Source organism: Clupea harengus, chromosome 6 (assembly GCF_900700415.2).
Source record: "Clupea harengus chromosome 6, Ch_v2.0.2, whole genome shotgun sequence".
NCBI classification, from domain to species: Eukaryota; Metazoa; Chordata; class Actinopteri; order Clupeiformes; family Clupeidae; genus Clupea; species Clupea harengus.
This window is the reverse complement of record NC_045157.1, coordinates 10,815,303-10,838,555: the sequence shown is the minus strand read 5'-3', so window position 1 is coordinate 10,838,555 and position 23,253 is coordinate 10,815,303. Positions and strand designations below refer to the sequence as shown.

The 23,253-nt window shown below is 43.2% G+C and overlaps 1 protein-coding gene across 2 annotated transcripts; it reads left to right on the top strand.

The window, feature by feature from the left end:
* Positions 1–4,481: 4,481 nt before the first annotated feature.
* Positions 4,482–18,783, top strand: LOC116220772 (hepatocyte cell adhesion molecule-like). 2 transcript variants are annotated; one of them, XM_031568975.2, is made up of 5 exons: positions 4,482–5,022; positions 15,531–15,866; positions 17,481–17,738; positions 18,158–18,268; positions 18,563–18,782. In XM_031568975.2, the coding sequence occupies exons 1-5, from the start codon at positions 4,977–4,979 to the stop codon at positions 18,610–18,612; spliced, it is 801 nt and encodes a 266-aa protein (XP_031424835.1). In that variant the 5' UTR covers positions 4,482–4,976; the 3' UTR covers positions 18,613–18,782. The 2 variants fall into 2 exon arrangements, with proteins under 2 accessions (XP_031424835.1, XP_031424836.1); XM_031568976.2 differs by lacking the exon at positions 4,482–5,022 and adding an exon at positions 14,087–14,189 and having other exon boundaries at positions 18,563–18,783.
* The last annotated feature ends 4,470 nt before the right edge of the window (positions 18,784–23,253 follow it).

Genomic DNA, 23,253 nt, shown 5'->3' with positions numbered 1-23,253 from the left:
GTCTATAAGATAAATCACATAGTGATAAATCAAATCTGTGATGAATCAGATAACTTGTGCCAGGTTAAAAAAACAGAATGGGAATGGGAACACTGGATCACTATGAAATGATCTTTGTTGTCACCACTGCATTCACACAGTCACACGCATTCTCTCATACAGCCTCTCACACACACTTATCAAATCCCAGTCACACGCATTCCTTCATACAGCCTCTCACACACACACACACACACCAATCAAATCCCACAGTCACACGCATTCTCTTTTATACAGCCTCTCACACACTCACAGTCACATTCCCTTCTGCTAATCATATCTTTACGTCATGTACAGTATACCTCCAAAATGAACAACCAGGAAATGGGCAAAGGTAAATGGTTCATATTCTATTTGTTTATTTGTATAGATTAGATTATTCGATTGAACATATTAGAATGGTTCATATTATATCTGGTTTAAAGTCACAAAAGTTAAGCACTGAAAGGCTACCATGTGTCACAGTGCTCATTTAAAGAGGTTAGCGTGTGTGTGTATGTGTGTGAAGAGTGCAGAGAGAAGTGAGAGAGTGATTCAGCAGATCAGAGCACCGATTCTGAGAGAGACACGTATCAGTTTCCTCCCTCCTGTATCTAGGGTTGACAGAGACACACTTGGGTCTCATCATTCTTACATAATCTTCTGTTTTCAGGGATTTATCCAGTGTTCATCAGTGTGTGGCTGGCAGAGATCATCATACTCACATCACTGCTGGTGGGAGGGTATTACCTCTACATAAAAAACAAGAGAACACACTCCAGGTCAGAATACACACATCACACACCACATCTTCACCTGACCTTACCTGGTCCATGCAAGCGGACTCGGCGGTCAAAACTGCCCAAAAGCGCCTATACTTCCTGAGGAGACTCAAGAAGTTTGGCATGTCTGCAAAAACCCTCAAAAGATGCATAGATGCACCATTGAGAGCATCCTCTCAGGCTGCATTACTGCCTGGTATGGTAGCTGCTCCGCTGCTGATCGCAAGGCCCTGCAGAGGGTGCTGAAGACAGAGGAGTGCTATCATCGGCGGACATCTCCCTTCCGTGCAAGGCATCTACAACACAAGATGCCTGAGAAAAGCACGGAACATCGTAAAGGACCACAGCCACCCAGGCTATGGAATACTCACACTGCTGCCGTCTGGTAGACGTTACCGGAGCATCCGAGCACGGACTACCAGACTCACAAACAGCTTTTTCCCCCAGGCTGTAAGGCTTCTGAACCAGCAACATTGACCCACTGAACAGTCGCCATCACCATGTACATTCTGCTCCCCCACTCATACAACTACACTTACATATAGAGTATATGCACATATTTTAATATTCCTCACTCCTTCACCCTGTAACTGCTGCTAGCCCTTCTTTTAAATTTAAATTGTTGATACTTGTTATATGTTATAATGTTTTTTTTTTATCTTGTATGCCGTCTACTGTGTAGATTTTGCCATTTCCTGCCAGGTCATAAGAATTTCACTGCGCTGAAGCTATTTGATGCATGTGACTTTGACTTTGACTTGACTTGACTTTGACTTGACTTCATCTTCTGTCTCTAAATTAGAAATCTCAGACGTCAGGTTGACATACAGACTGCAAACATTAGTTCCTGTTGTGCCATAAGTCACTGATTGTATATGATCTCTTACACTGTATACTGTGCTGTTTGCTGCATTTTCAAGTAGTCAGACTATCTTATAAACCAATTTACTGAGGTAAGTTACAGTTGCAAGCGGTTATATGTAAGCTTTTAAGTGTTTTAGATCTTATGAGCCGTCAGATGTTTGAGCTGTTAAGTATGTTAGATCTTATGAGCAATCAGTGATTTAACTGGAGTGTTCTTGTCTATGAGCAGTCAGTTGTTTATGCTGTATGTAAGAGATAATGACCAACGAAGTGTCCTAATAAACATTGGATGAGGTGAAGGCAAAGAGCTCCACAATGTAAAGCTGAGTTTTCTTACACTCCTCCCCACTTATGCCCCAGCCATGTCTTTAGGTGTGGACAGATAGAGACTGGTGAGAATCTGATCAGGAGCTTTTCATATGCTGTCAGCATCATTTCATCTGCTGACCCCTGGGTTAAAACAAATACAAGTAAAATATTCATTCAAATCATCCTCATTTTAATGCACAAACTAAAAGGGAAGCCTGAGTCTTGGATCTGTCACTTGTCTCTGCCCCTTGTGTTTCTTGCTTTACTTCTCTTGTGAAACCACTTAGATTCGTTCACACTTCTACATCAGACATAAATACACATATCACGCATGCATATGCAGAAATGACCATAAAGGCTGACTTGACTTGATACAGCAGTGTGACAGAGACTCCTACAGCAGTAGACTTATCTCACATCATCTCTGCAGTTTCACTTACTTACCTCAGATATCAGTGTGTGGAAACAAAGAATCCTACAGCAGTAGACTCATTCTGTAGTAGTAGACAACTTCCTACTGGACCTCTACCCCTCTACACTCACCCCCCTAAACCTCACTCCCAATCCGAGACTACAGCACCACCTGCGTTGTATGGACAACATCAGTCCCAGACTCGAACTCGCAACCTCAGACATTGGAGGCGTGGTCTGTATGTCATGTATACCTCAGAAATAAACTACGAGGAAATAGGCAGAGCTAAATGGTTCATGTTAAATTTGTTTAATAGTCACAGAAATACACTAAGATTAAGTGATGAAAGGTTAACATGTCACAGTGCTTATTTTAAGGTCAGTGTGTGTGTGTGTGTCTGCCCTTATGCTCAGCTTAAAGTTTTGTTACACACTTAAAAAAGAAATGAAACAGAAAAAGAGGAAGTCTGAAGGAGTGAATAGTGCAGAGAGAGGGAGAGACGAAAGGTTCAGTCAATGTCAAATGTATTTATAAAGCACATTTCAAAACAACTCACGTTGACCAAAGTGCTGTACAATTAAATCACAATAAAATATAAAATCAAATAGAAAACAGAAACAAAACAATTAGATCACAATAAAATATAAAATCAAATTGAAAAACAGAAGCAAAACACTCAACTAAGCATGTATATACACAGAAAGCAAGTATACAATGGGTTTTGAGCCTGGGTAAAAAGTGGGTTAAGAGGTCTGCGATATAGGAACTGGCCTGCCCATTCAGGGCTTTAAAAACAAACAGGAGCACCATAAAATCAATCCTGAACCGCACTGGAAGCCGGTGGATAGAGGCCAGGATAGGGCTAATATGGTGTCTTTTCCGGGTACCGGTCAGGAGCCTGGCAGCGGCATTTTGGACTAATTGTAGGCGGGACAGGGATGAGTAGCTAATTCCAGTATACAAGGAATTGCAGTAGTCTAGCCGGAAGGAAATGAAGGCGTGGATGACCTTCTCAAAATCTTTGGGTGACAGGAAAGACTTGATTTTGGCAATGGCACAAAGTTGGAAGTAGCTGCTTTAACTACTGCATTGACCTGTATGTCAAATATAAAGGCCGAATCGAATATCACACCAAGGTTTTTGACTTGGGGCTTGACCAGAGTAGACAGACTACCTAGGCTGCTGGTGGAGTCAGGGGGGCCGAATAATATAACTTGGAGCACTGGAGATGGTCAATAAAAATGTTGCGATCCACTGTGTCAAAAGCTGAACTGAGGTCAAGAAGAATCAGGACAGCACAGTCACCGGCGCCAACAGAGAGGAGCAGGTCATTAGATACTTTTAACACGGCAGACTCTGTGCTATGATGAGCCCTAAAACCTGACTGAAATCTTTCTAATATGTTATTTTGGTGTAAGTGGGGCAGCAATTGGCAGATAATGACCTTTTCAAGAACCTTAGACAGGAACAGGAGCTTAGAAATTCGTCGGTAGTTACTCGGGAGGATGGAGTCTAAGTTGGGTTTTTTCAGGAGGGGCTTGACCACTGCATGCTTGAAGCAGGTTGGAACGGTACCAGTGGCCAGAGAGCTGTTGATTATAGAGAGGGATGCTGGGAGCGACTCCATCAAAGACATCCTTCAGAAAAGCAGTGGGGATATAATCAAGGGGGCAGGTTGCAGATTTCATGGAAGAAACAATCTCTATGAGGGAGGGTAGTGTGATGGGTTGGAAACAGACAACATCAGATGAACAGACCAATGAGACAGCTAGGTCACGTGTGGAGGGGGACATGTTTATTCTGATGTCCTCAACTTTGCTAATAAAATATTTATAAAATTCTTCGCATTTAGTTGGGGACATATCTAAGGTGGGACTGGGGGCGGGTCGAATAACAGAGTTAATAGACCTAAATAGAATCCTAGGATTATGACAATTGTTCGAGATGAGGTCAGAAAAGTATTTTGTTCTTGCAGCTTTAACTGCTTCCTGGTAGTTGAGACGGGTGTCTCTCAGAATTTGAAATGAAATTTGGAGTTTATCATGTTTCCACTTCTGCTCTGCTTTTCTGCACGCCCTCCTTAAGGCTCTTGTGGCGTCGTTGAGCCAAGGTAAACCTTTAGGTTTGGGCCTTTTCCATTTAAGGGGGGCAATAGAGTCTAAAATAGAAGAACAGGTGGTGTAGAATAGGGAAGTGAGTTCTTCAGTGCTGAGATGGGGAGGGGAAGCCTCAATAGTGCATGTGTGTGGGGCAGCTATGAGGGACTGGGAAAACTTACCGACAGTCGAAGAGTTAAGGTAGCGAGAGCAGCCTACAGGGAGATGACAATTAGCAGATCAGACCACAGATTCTGAGAGTGTGTGTGTGTATGTGAGTGTCCCTTAGCCTCGGCTTGAAGTTTTGTCACACACTTAATAAAATCCTTCCCAAAAAGGAGTGAGGAGTGCAGAGAGAGGGAGTGACCACAGTCTTAGAGATAAACGTACCAGTTTCCTCACTCCTGTATCTAGGGTAGACACAGACACACTTGACTCATCCCACATCACCTCAGTAGCATCTCCTACTGCACCTCTATCCCTCTGCACACAGACATGCAGGCTGTTCTTCTGCTCTTACTGCTGGCTGGAGCCTCCAAAGGTAAGCAGTTTTAGAATTACATCAAAGCGTTTGGCTGGATATGTGTGTTGTGTTGTGAGATGTGTGTTGTGTAAGTACAACTTTAGTTGACTCATTTATAACTTGTAAAAGGAAACAGGTAAAGTTAAAGTAACACTATGCAACAATTTGACACTTTTTGAGGTATGGTTTTATAGGCAGCTAGTTTTGGTACCATCCTCAAATTCACACCTGTGTCTTCCCCACTAGCCATCCAGGATATGTCCTGTGTAGTTCTGTGTACCGGGCTGAAACACCCTGAAAAAATGTAAGAAAAGCTTTCACACGCATGACATTGCCAGCTGTATTGCCAAAAGACACCAGTTAGTGTGTTGGCAAGCTTCTATCAGTGTCAGCTGAGCTGTTGGCGGTGTTTGCAAGGTTTTTCCATTCTTTTTAGGTACTTAGCTTACTAATTTTTGGAACAGAACTCCGTATTGCTGCTTTAAAGCCACACTTGAGAGCAGATGACTCTGCTGCATCAGAGCCAGATGTGGGCCGGATTATTGCCAGATGTGGGCCAGAGTCAGCTTCTCTCAGGTGGGCCGGATCCACTATCACACATCTGTGTCGGGTCAGAGTTCAGAATTATTCCAGAATTGTCTATCTGGGTCTGAGTATGCGATCCACCATACTGCTCTGTTTCAGTACTTAAACACCACCTGATACGCAGAATGGGCCCTTTTACCATAAAGGCCATGAAACCACTGCTGCTAGCTCACAACAGCATCAGGAACTATGATAGTCATGAGAAACAAGCTCACACATTTGACAACTGTGATAGTGAAGTGATAAAAATAAGAAAGAAACACTAAAAGCAGAAGCCTCCTGAGAGGGGAGTGTGAGGGTTAAACTGCAGCTTGTCCAAAGTCAGGGCTGGGCTAGGGCAGATATCACACACACTACATCACCAAAACTGGGCTTCATTATATGTGCGTGTGTGTATGTGTGTTTGTATAAGTGCCATATATTTAATTCAAAATATCGTAGTCAGTTTGTTCTGTGCGAGATATACTCTGGAAATACTTTATATCTTCAGCAATATACACATTTGTGTCCATGTTTTTCCTAGTTTAAACTCTAAGTTGAAGTTCAGTATTCCTGACCATGAGGAAGTTCCCCTTTTAAATTACCCTTTGAGGTTTAACCCTGGACATGAATAGCAAATAACATACAGTACAGGTATAAGGACAACAGCAGACCCCTTAGTTCATCAGCACACACAGCTTATGACCCTCATATACTCTCTTGACTGGGGTGGTCAGGAAGGGGTATGTGGGCTGGTGGAGGCATTTAATATCTTTGTATGTTTTTCATCTATTATCATCTATTTCATCATTCATTTTAAATCACTTGGGGTTGCTGATTAAGGTCAATAGTAATTTGATGTTATCACAAGTGATAGTTTTATAGTGGGAAATTTGGAAAGTGGGATTGGCGTGTGAGTTTTTGTTTTGAGTTTGGTGCTGCCTTGTACTGTTGAGAATAACTTGATTAACATATCTGACACCAGAAATGGTATGGACACTTTAGTCTATTTCCCCCAACTGACTGCATTAAATAAGACATCTGACAACTTTACCATTTACCATATTCACTCAAACTCTACTGTATGTATTAGGGTCTTGGACATTCATTGTAAAGTCCTGGTCATTTTCGACCGGAGAGACTATGTTCAAAATCTATAATTTCTTGTATCCATTCAGGGTGAAGGATGCTTTTTTAAAAAGTTTTTTTATTGTGGACTGAAGTTTCAGTCATTTTGGACCGGGACACAACATGAGGGTTAAGATACTGTCCTCCAATACAAAACTTTACATGATTATATATATTTAGGGATGCCATATATATTGAGATACAGCTCACAGATACAGAGGTGTTCAAATGATGAGACAAAATCTCCTCTTTTTACACAGGTCTGGACTCCACCTGTAATGCTACTCAGGATGCTGCTTGTTATGGGGCTCTGGGAGGACCTGTGTATCTGCAGCTGATGAGGAACACCAGTGGGCATGCACTGTTATTTAATAATGAACAGAACTTAATTTTTGGTCTCATAGGATCCAAGACAGTGTTCTTTGATGAGTTTAACACCCCAACATTCCTTCAGAGGTGGCAGTTTGTTCCTGATAACGGGACCCTAATTATAAACCCTGCAGAGAGGAGAGACGGAGGAACATACAGAGTGGAGATCTATAAGTCAACTGTGGGATATCACACAGTACAGCTGATCGTTAAAGGTAAATCACTTCATCTTGCCTCATGCGAATATCAAAAAATAATCAAGGTTTTAGAGTTTAGAAACCTTAGAAATAGTGCATATATAAAAATGCGTAATCCGGCCATTTTGAGACCAAATTCAAGTGTCTACGACCTTCAGAAGCTGAGATACAGATGGGCTGGACGCACACGCACTAAAAGGGCACGGCAAAATCTCGATGTTGCTCGGGTTACAGTAAATGACAGCACCCTTGTTTTGTTCCTCATGGTAAAATTAGCCAGAAACCGTTGAGAAAAGTCGTGCCGCTTGTAATGACTTTCCTAGTCAACTATAGTGTACTTATTCACTATAAAATTGCATCAGTATGCAAGACAACTCTGAGTGACGACCGACCACATTTGGTTATAGTTCTACACTGGTTTATTTCTTAATGCATACATCTACTAATAAACATAGCATAGCATCCCCTACTGGTGTGGTGTGTCAATGCTATTACCAATACATCACAACTCCTCCCCACTTATTCTATTACCGACTATATCAACTGCAGTAGATCTAAGGGAATAACATAGAACCAAACTTGACAAAGTTTCCTTGAGAACAATCTGTGATCACATCATTCATTTTTTTTTAAACTTATATACACAACATGTCTCAGACCAACAAAATATCTAAACTAAGGATCGGGGTAGACTGCCCCATCACCTTGAGTGTGTCAAGGGATTATTCTGCCCTTTGCTTGAGACAACACTCTCTAACTGAACAGATAACAAATCATTCACCAGTTGATTAAAGAGTCAGTCTATCTGGTGGTTTGCGGTTCCGGATCGGGAACCTGCTAAGTGTCTGTTGTGGTGTTGCTGGAGTGTCAGTGGGGGCGATGTCTGACTGACCTGATGGAGGATTGTCCCCCTCCCTGACTGGGATGGAGGCTTCCAGCTCTTTACCTGTGTCGGAGGGGTCTGGCAGGCTGTCAGTGCTGAGTGTCGGTTGTTCATCAACTGGAGATTGGATGATGTTGGGATGGCAAGACAACATTTGATCTGCATGCCGGTTCCACCTATGTGTTGATCCAACACTGACCTGGTAGGATACTGGGCCAGCCTGAGATGTAACGGTTCCTGGTGTCCACTTTTCCTCCCCCTTCCGGTAATCCCGGACCAGGACTGGATCGCCGACGCTGAAAGACCTAGATTTAGAGTGCACAGCTCGGTAACTGCGCTGGGCGTCTTGTGCCTGATCCACCACCGCAGCCACACTCGGTTTCAGCAGATCCAGACGAGTGCGAAGCTTGCGGTGTAAAAACAGCATAGCTGGTGCTTCCTGAGTAGTTGAATGGGGAGTGTTCCTATATTGAAGCAGCAAAGCATCCAGTCGCCTCTGAACTGATGAAGTTCCCTTTGATGATTTAAGAGAATGCTTAAAAGTCTGTACAAAGGGTTCAGCCAGACCGTTCGTTGCCGGGTGAAAAGGAGCCGAGCGCACATGCTTAATGCCATTTGACTTTAAAAAGGTGGCAAACTCCTCAGATGTGAACTGTGGCCCATTATCACTGACGAGCACCTCTGGTACTCCATAGTGGCTGAACAGACCTCTTAATGCCTGGATAGACTTCGCTGAAGTGGTTGCTTCCATTAAGATGACCTCTGGCCACTTGGAGTGGGCGTCGACCACTACGAGAAACATGCGCCCCTCATATGGGCCAGCAAAATCAACGTGAATACGCTGCCATGGGGCTGTGGGCCATGGCCATGGGTGAAGAGGAGTGAGGCATGGTGTTTTCTGCGTGCGCTGACAAGGCAAGCAGGTCTTGCATTTCTCCTCGATTTGAGCATCGAGGCCCGGCCACCACACGTAGCTTCGCGCCACGGCTTTCATCTTAACCACTCCGAGGTGACCTGTATAAAGTTCCTCTAACACCTGTTGACGCAACTTTGGAGGCACAATAACTCTATTACCCCACAGGAGGCAGCCCTGACTCGTTGTCAGCTCATCCTTCCGTACTAGATATGGCATCAGGCTACTGTCAGAGCCTTTGGTGGCCGGAAAACGGCCAGTTGACACCATCTCCATGACTTGTGAAAGTGTGATATCCGACCTGGTTTCTCTTCTTACATCAGTACAGCGAATTGGTAGACATTCTAGGTGGTTAACAAGGAACGTGTCAATTGTCCCTGGTTTTCTCTTATGTTGCACAGGAAGCGGCAGGCGAGACAAACCGTCAGCGTTTCCATGGTCAGCAGCACGTCTGTACTTGATAGTATCGTTATGTGCTGCTAGTATGAGTGCCCATCGCTGCAGTCTCGCTGCAGCCATTGAAGGAATTGCCTTGCTAGGGCTCAGTATGGTCGTTAAAGGACGGTGATCTTTGAGCAAAATGAAGTGTCGTCCATACAGATAAGAGTGAAAACGCCTGACTCCAAAAATTATTCCCAAGGCTTCTCGTCGCAACTGGCTTGTGTTGGTTGGCAATGGAGCATCCACTATGGCACACATTTTGTCAGGTGACTTGTGAAGTCCTGTTGCATCAATGATATGGCCTAGGTACTCTAGAGAGTCTCTGAAAAACTCACACTTCTCCTTTTGGACTCTTAGTCCGAATTTTTCCAACCGACTGAGTACGGCCTCCAGGTTTTCCAGATGATGGGCATCATTTCGGCCTGTGACGAGGATGTCATCAAGAAAGCAGTGAACATTGGGGAGCCCTTGTAGCACTTGGTCCATGATCTTTTGAAAAATTGAGGGTGCAGATGTAATTCCGAATGGTAAGCGATTGAAGCAAAACGTGCCCTTGTGAGTGGTGATGGTGAGATATTTCCGCGAGTCTTCACTCACAGGCACCTGCAGATAAGCCTGTGATAGATCCAGTTTGCTAAAACGAAGTCCTCCAGACAGCGATGCAAACAAATCTTCAATGCGAGGTATTGGATAATGTTCAACGCATAAAGCTGGATTTACTGTGACTTTGAAATCCCTACAAATTCTCACGCCACCATTCTTCTTAATGACAGGGACAATGGGGGTCGCCCAATCACTGAATTGAACTGGGGAGATCACTCCCTGTTGGAGCAATCGTTCAATTTCCGCTTCTACTCTTGGTCTTAATGCCTATGGGACTACACGCACTTGACAAAACTTGGGCTGTTGATCCGGTTTTAGTGTCAGCGAAGCTTGAAAGCCTTTCAGAGTAAATTTTAACTGAAAACGTTTGCATGGTGATTTAGGCATTTAGCCAGAAACCGTTGAGAAAAGTCGTGCCGCTTGTAATGACTTTCCTAGTCAACTATAGTGTACTTATTCACTATTATATAGCATCAGTATGCAAGACAACTCTGAGTGACAACCGACCACATTTGGTTATAGTTCTACACTGGTTTATTTCTTAATGCATACATCTACTATTAAACATAGCATAGCATCCCCTACTGGTGTGGTGTGTCAATGCTATTACCAATACATCACACCGCTCATAACGCATACTCAATTTGAGCCTGCTACTGGAGTAATCTGCTCTGCAAGGCATTAGTAAATTTGATAATCTACCTCAGCATCTGACTCACTGTAATGGCAGTAAGTAAAGAGAGAGCGCTTGAGCAGTGTTCCCAGAACAGAGATGCGACTCTAGTTTTCTTTGTTTGGTGGGAGCAACACCACAGATTCATCCAGACAAAAATATAGTATTTATTACAAGCTTTGTTCTAAAATATAAATACACCACGACAGTTATCCAAGTCCATGTGAATCAGGCCGTGGGCCACTGCCGAAGGAAGCACAGACCACAGTAGGTTTTTGCCTACAAGTCCGTCATCATCCGCCACTGCACCGCAGCTGCTTACGTTGGTCTGCCAAGCACGCACACTCGCACGCACAGAGAGAGAGAGAGAGAGAGAGAGAGAGAGAGAGAGAATCGCCAGTATCTCCACAAGTAGCAATGCACACTCACAGCAAGCAGAAATGAAATAACTAACACACGGAAAAGTAATAATATCAACCGAAAGTAAATCAACCCAAAGAAAATAGCTACTTGTGATGGTCCGTGTGGCTCTACGTTGTATGGTGCTTAACATAACTCACTCAGCTTTAGGGAAGACAAGGCACACCTACCCAGTGGCCTATGGTAGTTACGACCGGCCCCAGTGCATGCTATTATGACGGGCCCTAGTGCACGCTAGTTACTAGTCACGAAGCGCGCACATACACATACACCATTAGGCATCTATATATTTTAACAACATTGGGCCTCATTCTTGAACGCAGTTGAGAAGAATTTAAGAAGAAATTTCTTCTGAACTCCACTTACGGGGGACAAATTTGGCATTCATGAAAGTCCTCATTCGGGATTCATTCTGAACTTAGACCAGACTTTCAGAACGCTAAATAACAGTTGTAAATCGCCCAGAGTTTTCTTAAATGCAATTCCTCAAAAAAACACCAGATGCCCCACGGGACCGCTCCGTGTAAGAAGGGTTAAGGGCTGAATTTGTGAGGAATCGTTGGTGATTGCGTTCACATCAACTCTACAGACATCCTCGGATTTAAATCATTATAATAATAATAAATACGAGAATATTTGTATCATTAACAATTACGTGTCACATTTATAGTCATGATTCTACGAGGCATTGTGATGTCCTAAAATAAATAAAGGCACTACACGAACACTGCAAATGTAAGTGAATAAATAAATAAGCACTAAACTCAATCGCGTGGATATAGCCATAGTGGAATAGAATGGACACATCTACATTCTGCATCAGTACCTTCACCAAGTTAGGTCTACGTTTACTCGACCGGTGCTCGCTTTCCGCTTTGACATGACTGTCGCTTTCGAGGGGCCTTCGGGTGGATTCTATCGATTCTGACTACACACGTCACTACGGTTGCGTGCCCTTATAAGGAGATGGCGGGGCGTGTGTGTATGCAAATCCAGGTGCATGAGAACGCGGGTTCAATTTAAAAATCCTCATTTGGGGAGCAGAGCTGAGAACACTTTGGCTGTGTAAGAACTCATTTTCAGGCGTTCATGAATCAGGCGGAGATCTTTTCTTACGTTGGTCTTCCGATTATATAAGCCACTGGTTTCTGGTCCTCCCCCTCTCCTTGGAGCAGCACTGCCCCAAGGCCGACCCCTGATGCATCTGTCTGCACGGTAAAGGGCTCCTCAAAGTTTGGACTCTGGAGCACAGGGTCCGTACAGAGCGCCTCTTTTAAATCAAGAAACGCCCTCTCCTGGTCCTCTCCCATTAGATCTGTCTTTCTCGTTAAGTCCGTCATCGGTGCCGCTCGAGTAGCAAAGTCCGGCACAAACCGGCGGTACCAGCCCACCAACCCAAGGAAGGACCGGACGTCCTTCTTTGTCCGGGGCCGTGGACAGGCCTGCACCGCCTGGACCTTGTCCTTCTGTGGCCGGATCACTCTTCGGCCCAGAACATGTCCCAGGTAAATCACCTCCTCCTGGGCAAGTGCACATTTCTGTGGGTGGACAATCAAACCGGCACGCTTAATCCGCTGCAGAACCTCACCTAGATGACACAGATGGTCCTCCCAAGTGGTGCTGTACACCACAATGTCATCTAGGTAGGCTGCAGCAAAACAGTCTGTGCAAGCCAAGACACTGTCCATGAGTCTCTGGAAAGTGGCAGGCGCCCCCTTGAGACCAAAGGGCATCACCAAAAATTGGAATAGACCCTGTGGGGTCCGGAATGCAGTGTAGGGCTTGGCTGCCTTGACCAAAGGCACCTGCCAGTAGCCCTTACATAAAATCCTCCTTCGGTGAGGTGTGCACTGCCCTGCTATCATTTCTGACAGTGGCAACAGCCGAGCGATCCTTTTCCAAATTGAAACTCATTAAGACCTACCTGAGGAGCAGGAGAGGCTGAATGGGCTGGCTATCCTGTCCATTGAAAAAGCAAATCATGCATCACCACTTTTAAGTTTGAAAGGCATTGTTTGGCTTGCAGGTGTGCTGTGCCATGTGGATGGTAACATTCGTATCCTCACTAGAGTCCCTCTCTTCCAGCTCCTGTGTCTGTTTTGAATCTGTCAATCAGCTGCTCAGCCTATGGGGAGAAGAGGGTGAGTTGCTCTTCCAATGGGGACAGTCCTCAATACAGCTGGTCTGTGGATGGAAGGCCTCTGAAGCCACCTGAAGCATCTCCCAAGGGTTCAACTGAAAGGCTGGAGTCTAGTCCTGATCTTGACACTGATCTCAGTTCATCTACCCTCACACTCCCAGAGGGCATTCAAGGACATCTCACCTGCTCAGCTAGAAACAACATCAGCAGAGCCAACGAAACACAACTACTTCCCTCCTGCACAAGTAAGGTCCAGACACACGACAGAGAGGGTTTAGAGTTTGTGTGTGTGTGTCTGTATGTGTATGTTGGCTTATCTTAGTTGCTTTAAATTCCAACTCATTCTTTTTTCAATTGTCACCTGCCTAGTGTATAGAGCAACAGCATACCACTTGTCACATGAAATAATAAAACAGTTCAGTACATTAGTAGCATTAGAGAACACTGCATACAACACCATACTACTCATACTCAAGCAGATGGGTCCACCTTCTGAGCTGGGTTCTGAAAAAGGTTTTTCTGCTGAAGAGTTTTTCCTTGCCACCGTTGCCTTGTGCTTGCTTTTGCCTTGTGTGTGTGCGTGTGTGTGTGTGTGTGTGTGTGTGTGTGTGTGTGTGTGTGTGTGTGTGTGTGTGTGTGTGTGTGTGTGTTCAAATATACCAGCACTGATGTTGTCACTTTTCTGCAGCTGTCTGTTACATGAGTTTTTTCTGGATGTGTGTTTTCAGCCACCCCAGCACCAACTGCCTCCACACCTCCACACCATCTCACCTCTACTGTATCTGTGACAACCAGCAGCGTAGTATCCATGGCAACTAACACCACGCTTGGGCCAGCGTTTGACACAGTCATCAGTAAGTTATATTAATTTGTTACTGGTAGTGAGTGTGTGTCTGTGTGTGTTTGGGTTTGTGTGCGTGTGCACAGGTGTGTGAGAATGTGTGTGTGCGTGCACGTGTGTTTGCACGTGTGTGTGCGTGCACGTGTTTGCAAGTGTGTGTGTGTGTGTGTGTGTGCGTGCGTGCATGAGTGTGTAGGGCAGATATCACACACACTACATCACCAATACTGGGCTTCATTTTGTGTGTGTGTCTGTATGTCTATATCCGTGCCTTATATTTAATTCAAAATATCATAGTCAGTTTCTGCTATGCGAGATGCACTCTGGACATATTTTATATCTTCAGCAATGTACACATTTGTGTCCACGATTTTCCTAGTTTAAACTCTCAGTTAAAGTTCAATATTTCTGACCGTAATGAATTTCCCCTTTTAAATTTGTCTTCAACCCTGAACATGAATAGCAAATAATCTACAGTCCAGGTATAAGGACCACAGCAGCACCTGCTACTTTACTTCATCAGCACACCCAGCTTATGACCCTGATATGCTCTCTTGACTGGGGTGGTCAGGAAGGGGTTTATGGGCTGGTGGAGGCATTTAATATCTTTGTTTGTTTTTCATATATTATAATCTATTTCATCATTAATTATAAATCACTTTTGGGTGCTGATTAAGGTAAAATATTTGACTCTCTATGTATCCAGGGGGAAGTCAATAGTAATAGTCAAAACAGGTGAGTTTTATACTGGAAAGGTTTTGGCGTGTGAATTTTTGTTTTGAGTTTGGTGCTGCCTTGTGCTGTTGAGAATAACTTGATTGACATGTCTGACACCACAAAGGTATGGGCACTGGAGTCTATTTCCCCCAACTGACTGCATTAAATGAAACATCTGACAACTTTACCATTTACCATATTCACTCATAAAGCTCTAAGTATTACAGTCTTGGACATTCATTGTAAAGGCCTGGTCATTTTCAACTGGAGAGACTTTGTTCAATTAAAACTTTACTATAATGTATTGTATCTATTCAAGTAGGTAGGGTGAAGGATGCTTGTGAGTTTAAGATGAAATAAAAGTTTTTTTATTGTGGACTGAAGTTTCAAAACAGTTATTTTGGGCCGGGACACAACATAAGCGTCAAGCTACTGTCCTCCAATACAAAACTTGACATGATTATATATATTGAGGGATGCCATCCATCCCTGACAGATTTTTTTGCTAAGGCTAAGACTGGCCACTCTCTCTGTTTTTCTGTCACATACACAGGGCTATAAAAACACAAACAACTAATACAGCTCACTGATACAGATGTGTTCAAATAATGAGACAAAATCTCCTCTATTTCCACAGGTCTGGACTCCACCTGTGATGCTACTCAGGATGCTGCATGTTATGGGGCTCTGGGAGGACCTGTGTATCTGCAGCTGATGAGGAACACCAGTGGGCATACACTGAGCTTTCATAATGAACGTAAAGCCATTTTTACACTCAGACCATCCAAGACAGTGTTCTACAAGGACTACAACACCCCATCATTCCTTCAGAGGTGGCAGTTTGTTCCTGATAACGGGACCCTGATTATAAACCCTGCAGAGAGGAAAGATGCAGGAACATACAGAGTGAGGATCTTTAACAAGTCAACAGGGAAGAGTGTGGGAGAGCACACAGTACAGCTGATCATTGAAGGTAAATCACTTCATCTTGCTTCTTTTGCGTTATTAGATTTAACATCTCCTGCACCGTCATTCTGAACTCAAAACAGTGGGACACAGTGAAGTTTAGTGAGGATCTCTAAAGGCGTCAAAAAGGACACAGTGCAGTTGATGATTGAAAGTAAATATCCTCATCTGCTCTGCAAGGCGTTAATAAGTTTGAAAATCTGCCTCAGCATCTGACTCACTGTAATGGCAGTAAGTAAAGAGAGAGAGCTTGAGCAGTCTTCCCCTGCATGCCTAGCTTCATGTGTGAAACACAGCTAGAGATCTACGAACTCATAATTATGGGGTCTTTGTAACATGAAATAGGTTTTTCTAATTTTATTTACAGACTATTCCCTTTACACCTTTCGCAAAACACGTTCATGTCATTCAAATTATTTCATGAGCCACACAAATCTGTCTGTGTTTGAAGCAAACAGTTTGTTCTGTATTCCGTGCCCAAGTGAATTTGAGGGACAAAATGTGTTCCGTTCATGACATGAGTGTCTTTTACATTCATTTCTCTCACTAACCGGAGTGACATCCACATTATTCTGCACACAATTATCAATACATTCATTTCAGCCTTGTGCATGAAAGGGTTGTATTACTGTTATCACTCACAAAAAGCACCCAGTGTCAGGCCGGAGTCAGGGGTTGATGCAGATATAGTGTCAAAAAACGCTTGTAATATTTCTCCTGAAAAAAGTCAAGAAACAGTCCAAGAATTACAGGCAAGACCAAAAAGTAACTCTTGCATGATATGTGACTAGTCCATAGAACACAAAGACTCTGTGATGACATTCCCAAAAGACCAGGTATAAATACTCAGGATAATTAGTCACGTGATAGTCTGATGAACAGGTGAGTGCAGAAAATGGCAGGAAAACAAGCAAAGGCAGGAAGTAGACACAAAAGGTGGGAGGTCGGGTCTGCAGCACATGGACAACAAAAATAAACACAGAGCACATGGTAAGCCCAAAACAGCGAGCTAAAGGAGTACCTAACGGTCCTCTAGAGTCCAAAAAATGTCCCAACCCGTGACACACAACATCAGCAGTGCATGGGAAACACAACTACTTCCCTCCTCCACAAGTAAGAAGTCGAGACACACGACAAAGAGGGTTTACAGTTTGTGTGTGTGTGTGTGTGTGTGTGTGTGTGTGTGTGTGTGTGTGTGTGTGTGTGTATGTTGGCTTATCTCAGTTGTTTTAAATTCCAACTAATTCTTTGAGATTACCTGCCTAGTGTATTGAGCAACAGCATACCACTTGTCACATGAGATAATAATACCGTTCAGTGCATTAGCGGCATTATAGAACACTGCATACAACACCATTCTACTCATACTCAAGCAGATCGGTCCCCCTTCTGAGCTGGGTTCTGATCAAGGTTTTTTACTGATTTTTCCTTGTCACCGTTGCCTTTTGCTTGCTGTATATGTGTGTGTATGTAAGTATGTGTATGTGTGTGTGGGAGAGCACACAGTACAGCTGATCATTGAAGGTAAATCACTTCAACTCATCTCTGAACCTTTAGTAAGTTAAAACATCTTTGGCAGTGATGAAGACATTTTTGCCATCACATTACTCCTCTCCTCCAGCCCCTGTGTCTGATGTGGACCTGTCAATCAGCTGCTCAGCCAATGAGGAGTGGAGGGTGAGGTGCTCCTCCAATGGGGACAGTCCTCAGTACAGCTGGTACCTGGATGGGAGGCCTCTGAGTGAAGCTGATGCTGATCTCAGTGCAGATATCCAGACTCTCCTGCTGAATGGGAATGTGACTGGAGAACTCACCTGCAGCGTCTCAAACCACGTCAACAGCACAAACACCTCAGTTCTGCTGCTGGACGTCTGCTCTGGTACACCAGACTTATGGAACTCTTATGCTGTCAGTTACTGTTTGAATTCTCTATTATTCCACTTCATCTTAAATAATGTCAGTATAACTAGCATTTTACCAGCAGTTTACCTGCAGCCTGCAGCCTGCAGCCTCCTAAACGAAACATATAATTCTTCCTCTCATGGAGATATATTAATCTTTCATTAGTTCAACTCATGCAAATGATGAGCAAGTCACTCCAAATATAGCTGTTGATCAGACCTCTGTCCCAAAAGCCCTAGCTACTGTGCTAACACCACCACAGTAACATCCACAGATGCCCCAGTGAGGCCCACACATGCCCCCATAATGTCACACTACTACCCCCCTCACCCCTGTATCTAGAGAAGACACCTACGAGCTTGTCTCTCATCACTGTATTCATAACCTTGTTTGCAGGTATTTCTTCAGTGTTCATCAGTGTGTGGCTGGCAGAGATCATCATACTCACATCACTGCTGGTGGGAGGGTATTACATCTACATAAGAAACAAGAGAACACACACTCCAGGTCAGAGTACACACATCACACACCTTCATCTTCTGTTATCTCTACACTAGAAACAAGAGATCACACCAGGTTAGCAGAGAGACCTTTAACATAAAAGTAGTCAGTTGTTTGAGCTCCCTTGTGCTGTGAGTAAGATATGACGCCACTGAGACACTTGTGTTTCTCCTCTCATGCCTATGTGCTGTATGTGTTCAGGTGTGCACAGATAGACACTGGTGTTTCTTCTCTCATGCCTATGTGCTGTATGTGTTCAGGTGTGCACAGATAGACACTGGTGTTTCTTCTCTCCCTCAGATGAGCGTAAGGACCAGGAAGTGGAGCTCACTCCGACCTCTTCATATTAGAGATGAAGAATTTCTCTCCTGATTCTTGACTGGAGAACATCAGATAATCTGTCTTTGATGAAGTAGTGGAATCTTCATGAACTCACATCGCACATGCTTTGACATCACACACAAGACCCTAGTGTAGGCTATGTAGTACACACACACACACACACACACACACACACACACACACACACACACACACACACACACACTCTCTCTCTCTCTCTCTCTCTCTCTCTCTCTCTCATACACACACACACACACACACACACACACACACACACACACACAAACATGTGTAAGATGTTGTAAAGGTATTTCTGTGTTTCTCATTTCTTGTGTGGATGCTTTGCCATTTTGTGTTCTAATAAAATTGTGCTTATCTGACATATGAGTCCTAAAGCTCTTTACTGTTGACTAGAAGGGCACTCGGACACCAGAGACCTCTGCCAAGCCCAATGGCGTATCTCGAAACTATAGCGCAGTAAAAAGTCACAAAAATACACTAAAGTTAAGTGATGAAAGGCTAACATTTGTCACGGTGCTTACTTTAAGGTCAGTGTGTGCGTGTGTGTGTGTGTGTGTGAGTGTGTGTGTGTGTGTGTGTGTGTGTGTGTGTGTGTGTGTGCGTGTGTGTGTGTGTGTGTGTGTATTTATGTGTGTGTGTCCCTTAGCCTCGGCTTAAAGTTTTGTCACACACTTCAACAAAAAAAAAAAAAGAGGAAGTATGAAGGAGTGAAGAGTGCAGAGAGAGGGAGTGATGTCAGAGACGAAAGAGGAGCTTCAGCAAATTAGACCACAGAGTCTTAGAGAGAAACGTACCAGTTTCCTCACTCCTGTATTTAGTGTAGACAGAGACACACTTGACTCAACCCACAATCACCTCAGTAGCATCTCCTACTGCACCTCTATCCCTCTGCACACAGACATGCAGGCTGTTCTTCTGCTCTTACTGCTGGCTGGAGCCTCCAAAGGTAACCAGTTTTAGAATCTCATCAAAGCGTTTTGCTAGATATGTGTGTTGTGTTGTGAGATGTGTGTTGTGTTTGACTTAAGTACAGCCATAGTTGACTAATTTATAGCTTGTAAAAGTAAACAGGCAAAGATAAAGCCACGCCTGAGAGCAGATGACTCCCCTGCATTAGGGCCAGATCTGTGCAGTAGGGCCAGATGTGGGCCGGATTAATACCAGATGTGAGCCAGAGTCAGCCTCTCTCTGGGACTCACACATGCTGCTGCGTAGGATTAAACTCCTCTGCATAAGGGAGTAATTTCTCAGAGGGCAGGAAGGTGGCCGGATCCACTATCATACAACTGTGTCGGGTCAGAGTTCAAAACTATTCCAGAATTCTCTATCTGGGTAAAGTCTGAGTATGTGATCCACCATACTGCTGTGTTTCAGAAGTTAACCACCACCTGATGCACAGAATGGGCCCTTTTACCATAAAAGGCATGAAACCACTGCTGCCAGCTCACACCACTGAACTATGATAGTCATGATAAACTAGCTAACACATTTGACCACTGTGATGGTAAAGTTAGGGCAGATGTCACACGCGCACACACACAAAAAAAATGAAAAAATGAAAAAATGCCCGAAGCAAGCTGCCACTCCCTCTAAATATGCCGTGAAGCAAAACCTAAACACTGTACTGTGCGGAGTGGAGTCACATGACCAACGCAATTACCAAATATGGTCATTTACAGAAAGATGCTCTGTCTGGGCAACTTAACAAATAACTACTATGGCCTTTTTAACAGTGTGTGTGTATGTGTATGTGTATGTGTGTGTGTGTCAGCAGCATATATTTCATTCAAAATATCATCAGTTTTCTCTATGCAATATGTATTCTGGACATATTTTATATCTTCAGAAGCATACACATATGTGTCCATGTTTTTCCTAGTTAAACTCTAAGTTAAAGTTCAATATTTCTGACCGTAATGAAGTTCCCCTTTTAAATGTCCCTTTGAGGTTCAACTCTGAACATGAGTAGAGAATAATCTACAGAACAGGTATAAGGACAACAGCAGCACCTGCTACTTTAGTTCATCAGCACACACAGCTTATGACCCTGATATGCTCTCTTGACTGGGGTGGACAGGAAGGGGTATATAGGCTGGTGGAGGCATTTAACATCTTTCTTTGTTTTTCATCTATTATAATCTATTTCATCATTAATTATAAATCACTTTGGGGGTGCTGATTAAGGTAAAATATTTGACTTACTATGTATCCAGGGGGAAGTCAATAGTAATTTGATGTTATCACAAGTGATAGTTTTATAGTGGGAAAGTTAGAAAGCAGGATTGGCTTGTGAGTTTTTGTTTTGAGTTTGGTGCTGCCTTGTGCTGTTAAGAATAACTTTATTGACATGTCTGACACCACAAATGGCATGGACACTGGAGTCTATTTTCCACCAACTGACTGCATTAAATGTGACATCTGACAACTTTACCATTTACCATATTTACTCATAAAACTCTAAGTATTACAGTATTGGACATTCATTGTAAAGGCCCATTTTCGACTGGAGAGATGTTCAATTATTAAAAAAAAACTTCTTATAATTTATTTTATCCATTCAAGTAGGTAGGGTGAAGGATGCTTGTGAGTTTAAGATGAAAACATTTTTTTTTATTGTGGACTGAAGTTTCAAAATAGTAATTTTGGACTGGGACACAAGATGAGGGTTAAGCTACTGTCCTCCAATACAAAACTTGACATGATTATATATATTGAGGGATGCCATCCATCCCTGACAGATAACTGACAGATATCCCCCAGGCCGCAAGGCTTCTGAATTAGCAACACTGACCCACTGAACATTCGTCATCACCATGTACATATTGCTCCCCTACTCATACAACTACACTTACTACTCATATATGCATATTATTTAATTCACCCTGTAAACTGCTGCTAGCCCTTCATTTAAATTTAAATTGTTATTTTTTATCTTGTATGCCTGTCTCCTGTGTAGAATTTGCCTGCCAGGTAATCAGAATTTCACTGCTCTGATGATACTAAGCTATTTGGTGCATGTGATAATAAACACTTTGGCTGACTTTGACAATAACTGTAGCGTGCTGTTTCTACTGTTATACAGTGACTTTTCTAAGGCCAATTTATGTGTTTTTCTGTCACATACATAGGGGTATTAAAGACACAAACAACTCACTGATACACAGCTCACTGATACAGATGTGTTCAAATAATGAGACAAAATCTCCTCTTTTTACACAGGTCTGGACTCCACCTGTGATTCTACTGAGGATGCTGCATGTTATGGGGCTCTGGGAGGACCTGTGTACCTGCAGCTAATGAGGGACACCAGTGGGCATACACTGAGCTTTCATAATGAACGTAAAGCCATTTTTACACTCAGACCATCCAAGACAGTGTTCTATGATGAGTTCAACACCACATCATTCCGTCAGAGGTGGCAGTTTGTTCCTGATAACGGGACCCTGATTATAAACCCTGCAGAGAGGAGAGACACAGGAACATACAGAGTGGCGATCTATGATGAGTCAACAGGGAAGAGTGTGGGAGAGCACACAGTACAGCTGATCATTGAAGGTAAATCACTTCATCTTGCCTCTTATGCGTCATTAGATTGAACATCTCCTGCACCGTCATTCTGAACTCAAACAGTGGGACACAGTGAAGTTTAGTGAGGATCTCTAAGGTGTCAAAAAGGACACAGTGCAGTTGATGATTGAAAGTAAATATCCTCATCTGCTCTGCAAGGCGTTAATAAATTTGATAATCTGCCTCAGCATCTGACTCACTGTAATGGCAGTAAGTAAAGAGAGAGAGCTTGAGCAGTCTTCCCCTGCATGCCTAGCTTCATGTGTGAAACACAGCTAGAGATCTACAAACTCATAAGTATGGGGCCTTTGCAACGTAAAGTTTTTCTAATTTTTAATTCTCTTTACACCTTTCAACAATAAATGTTCATGGCATTCAAATCCTTTCATGAGCCACACAAATCTATCTGTGTTTGAAGCAAACATTTTGTTTTGCATTCCGTGCCCCAAAAGTGAGTTTGAGGGACAAAATGTATTCTCTTCATAGCATGAGTGTCTTTCACATTCATTTTCTCTCACTAACCAGAGTGACATCCACATTATTCTGCACACAATTATCAATACATTAATTTCAGCCTTGTGCATGAAAGGGTTGTATTACTGTTATCACTCACAAAAAGCACCCAGTGTCAGGCCGGAGTCAGGGATTGATGCAGCTATAGTGTCCAAAACTTTATATTTTTATTTTTTTAAATCAAGAATTAATCCAAAGCTCAGAACATCCAGACAAAAAGTCAAGAAACAGTCCAAGAATCACAGGCAAGACCAAAAAGTAACTCTAGCATGATATGTGACTAGTCCATAGAATACAAATACTCGTGATGACATTCCAAAAGACGAGGTATAAAATACTTAGGATAATTAGTCACGTGATAGTCTGATGAACAGGTTAGAGCAGAAAATGGCAAGGAAAACAAGCAAAGGCAGGAAGTAAACACAAAGGTGAGAGGTCGGGTCTGCAGCACATGACAACAAAAATAAACACAGAGCACATGGTAAGCCCAAACAGCGAGCTAAAGGAGTCCCTAAACCATTCTCTAGAGTCCAAAACATTTCCCCAAC

Bases quoted from the DNA above. Each gene is read 5' to 3' on its own strand.
- LOC116220772 (XM_031568976.2), top strand. From the start codon at position 14,144: ATGGCAACTAACACCACGCTTGGGCCAGCGTTTGACACAGTCATCA. The intron at 17,739-18,157 runs GTACACCAGACT...CCTTGTTTGCAG, and splicing joins GCTGCTGGACGTCTGCTCTG to GTATTTCTTCAGTGTTCATC. The intron at 18,269-18,562 runs GTCAGAGTACAC...TCTCTCCCTCAG, and splicing joins CAAGAGAACACACACTCCAG to ATGAGCGTAAGGACCAGGAA.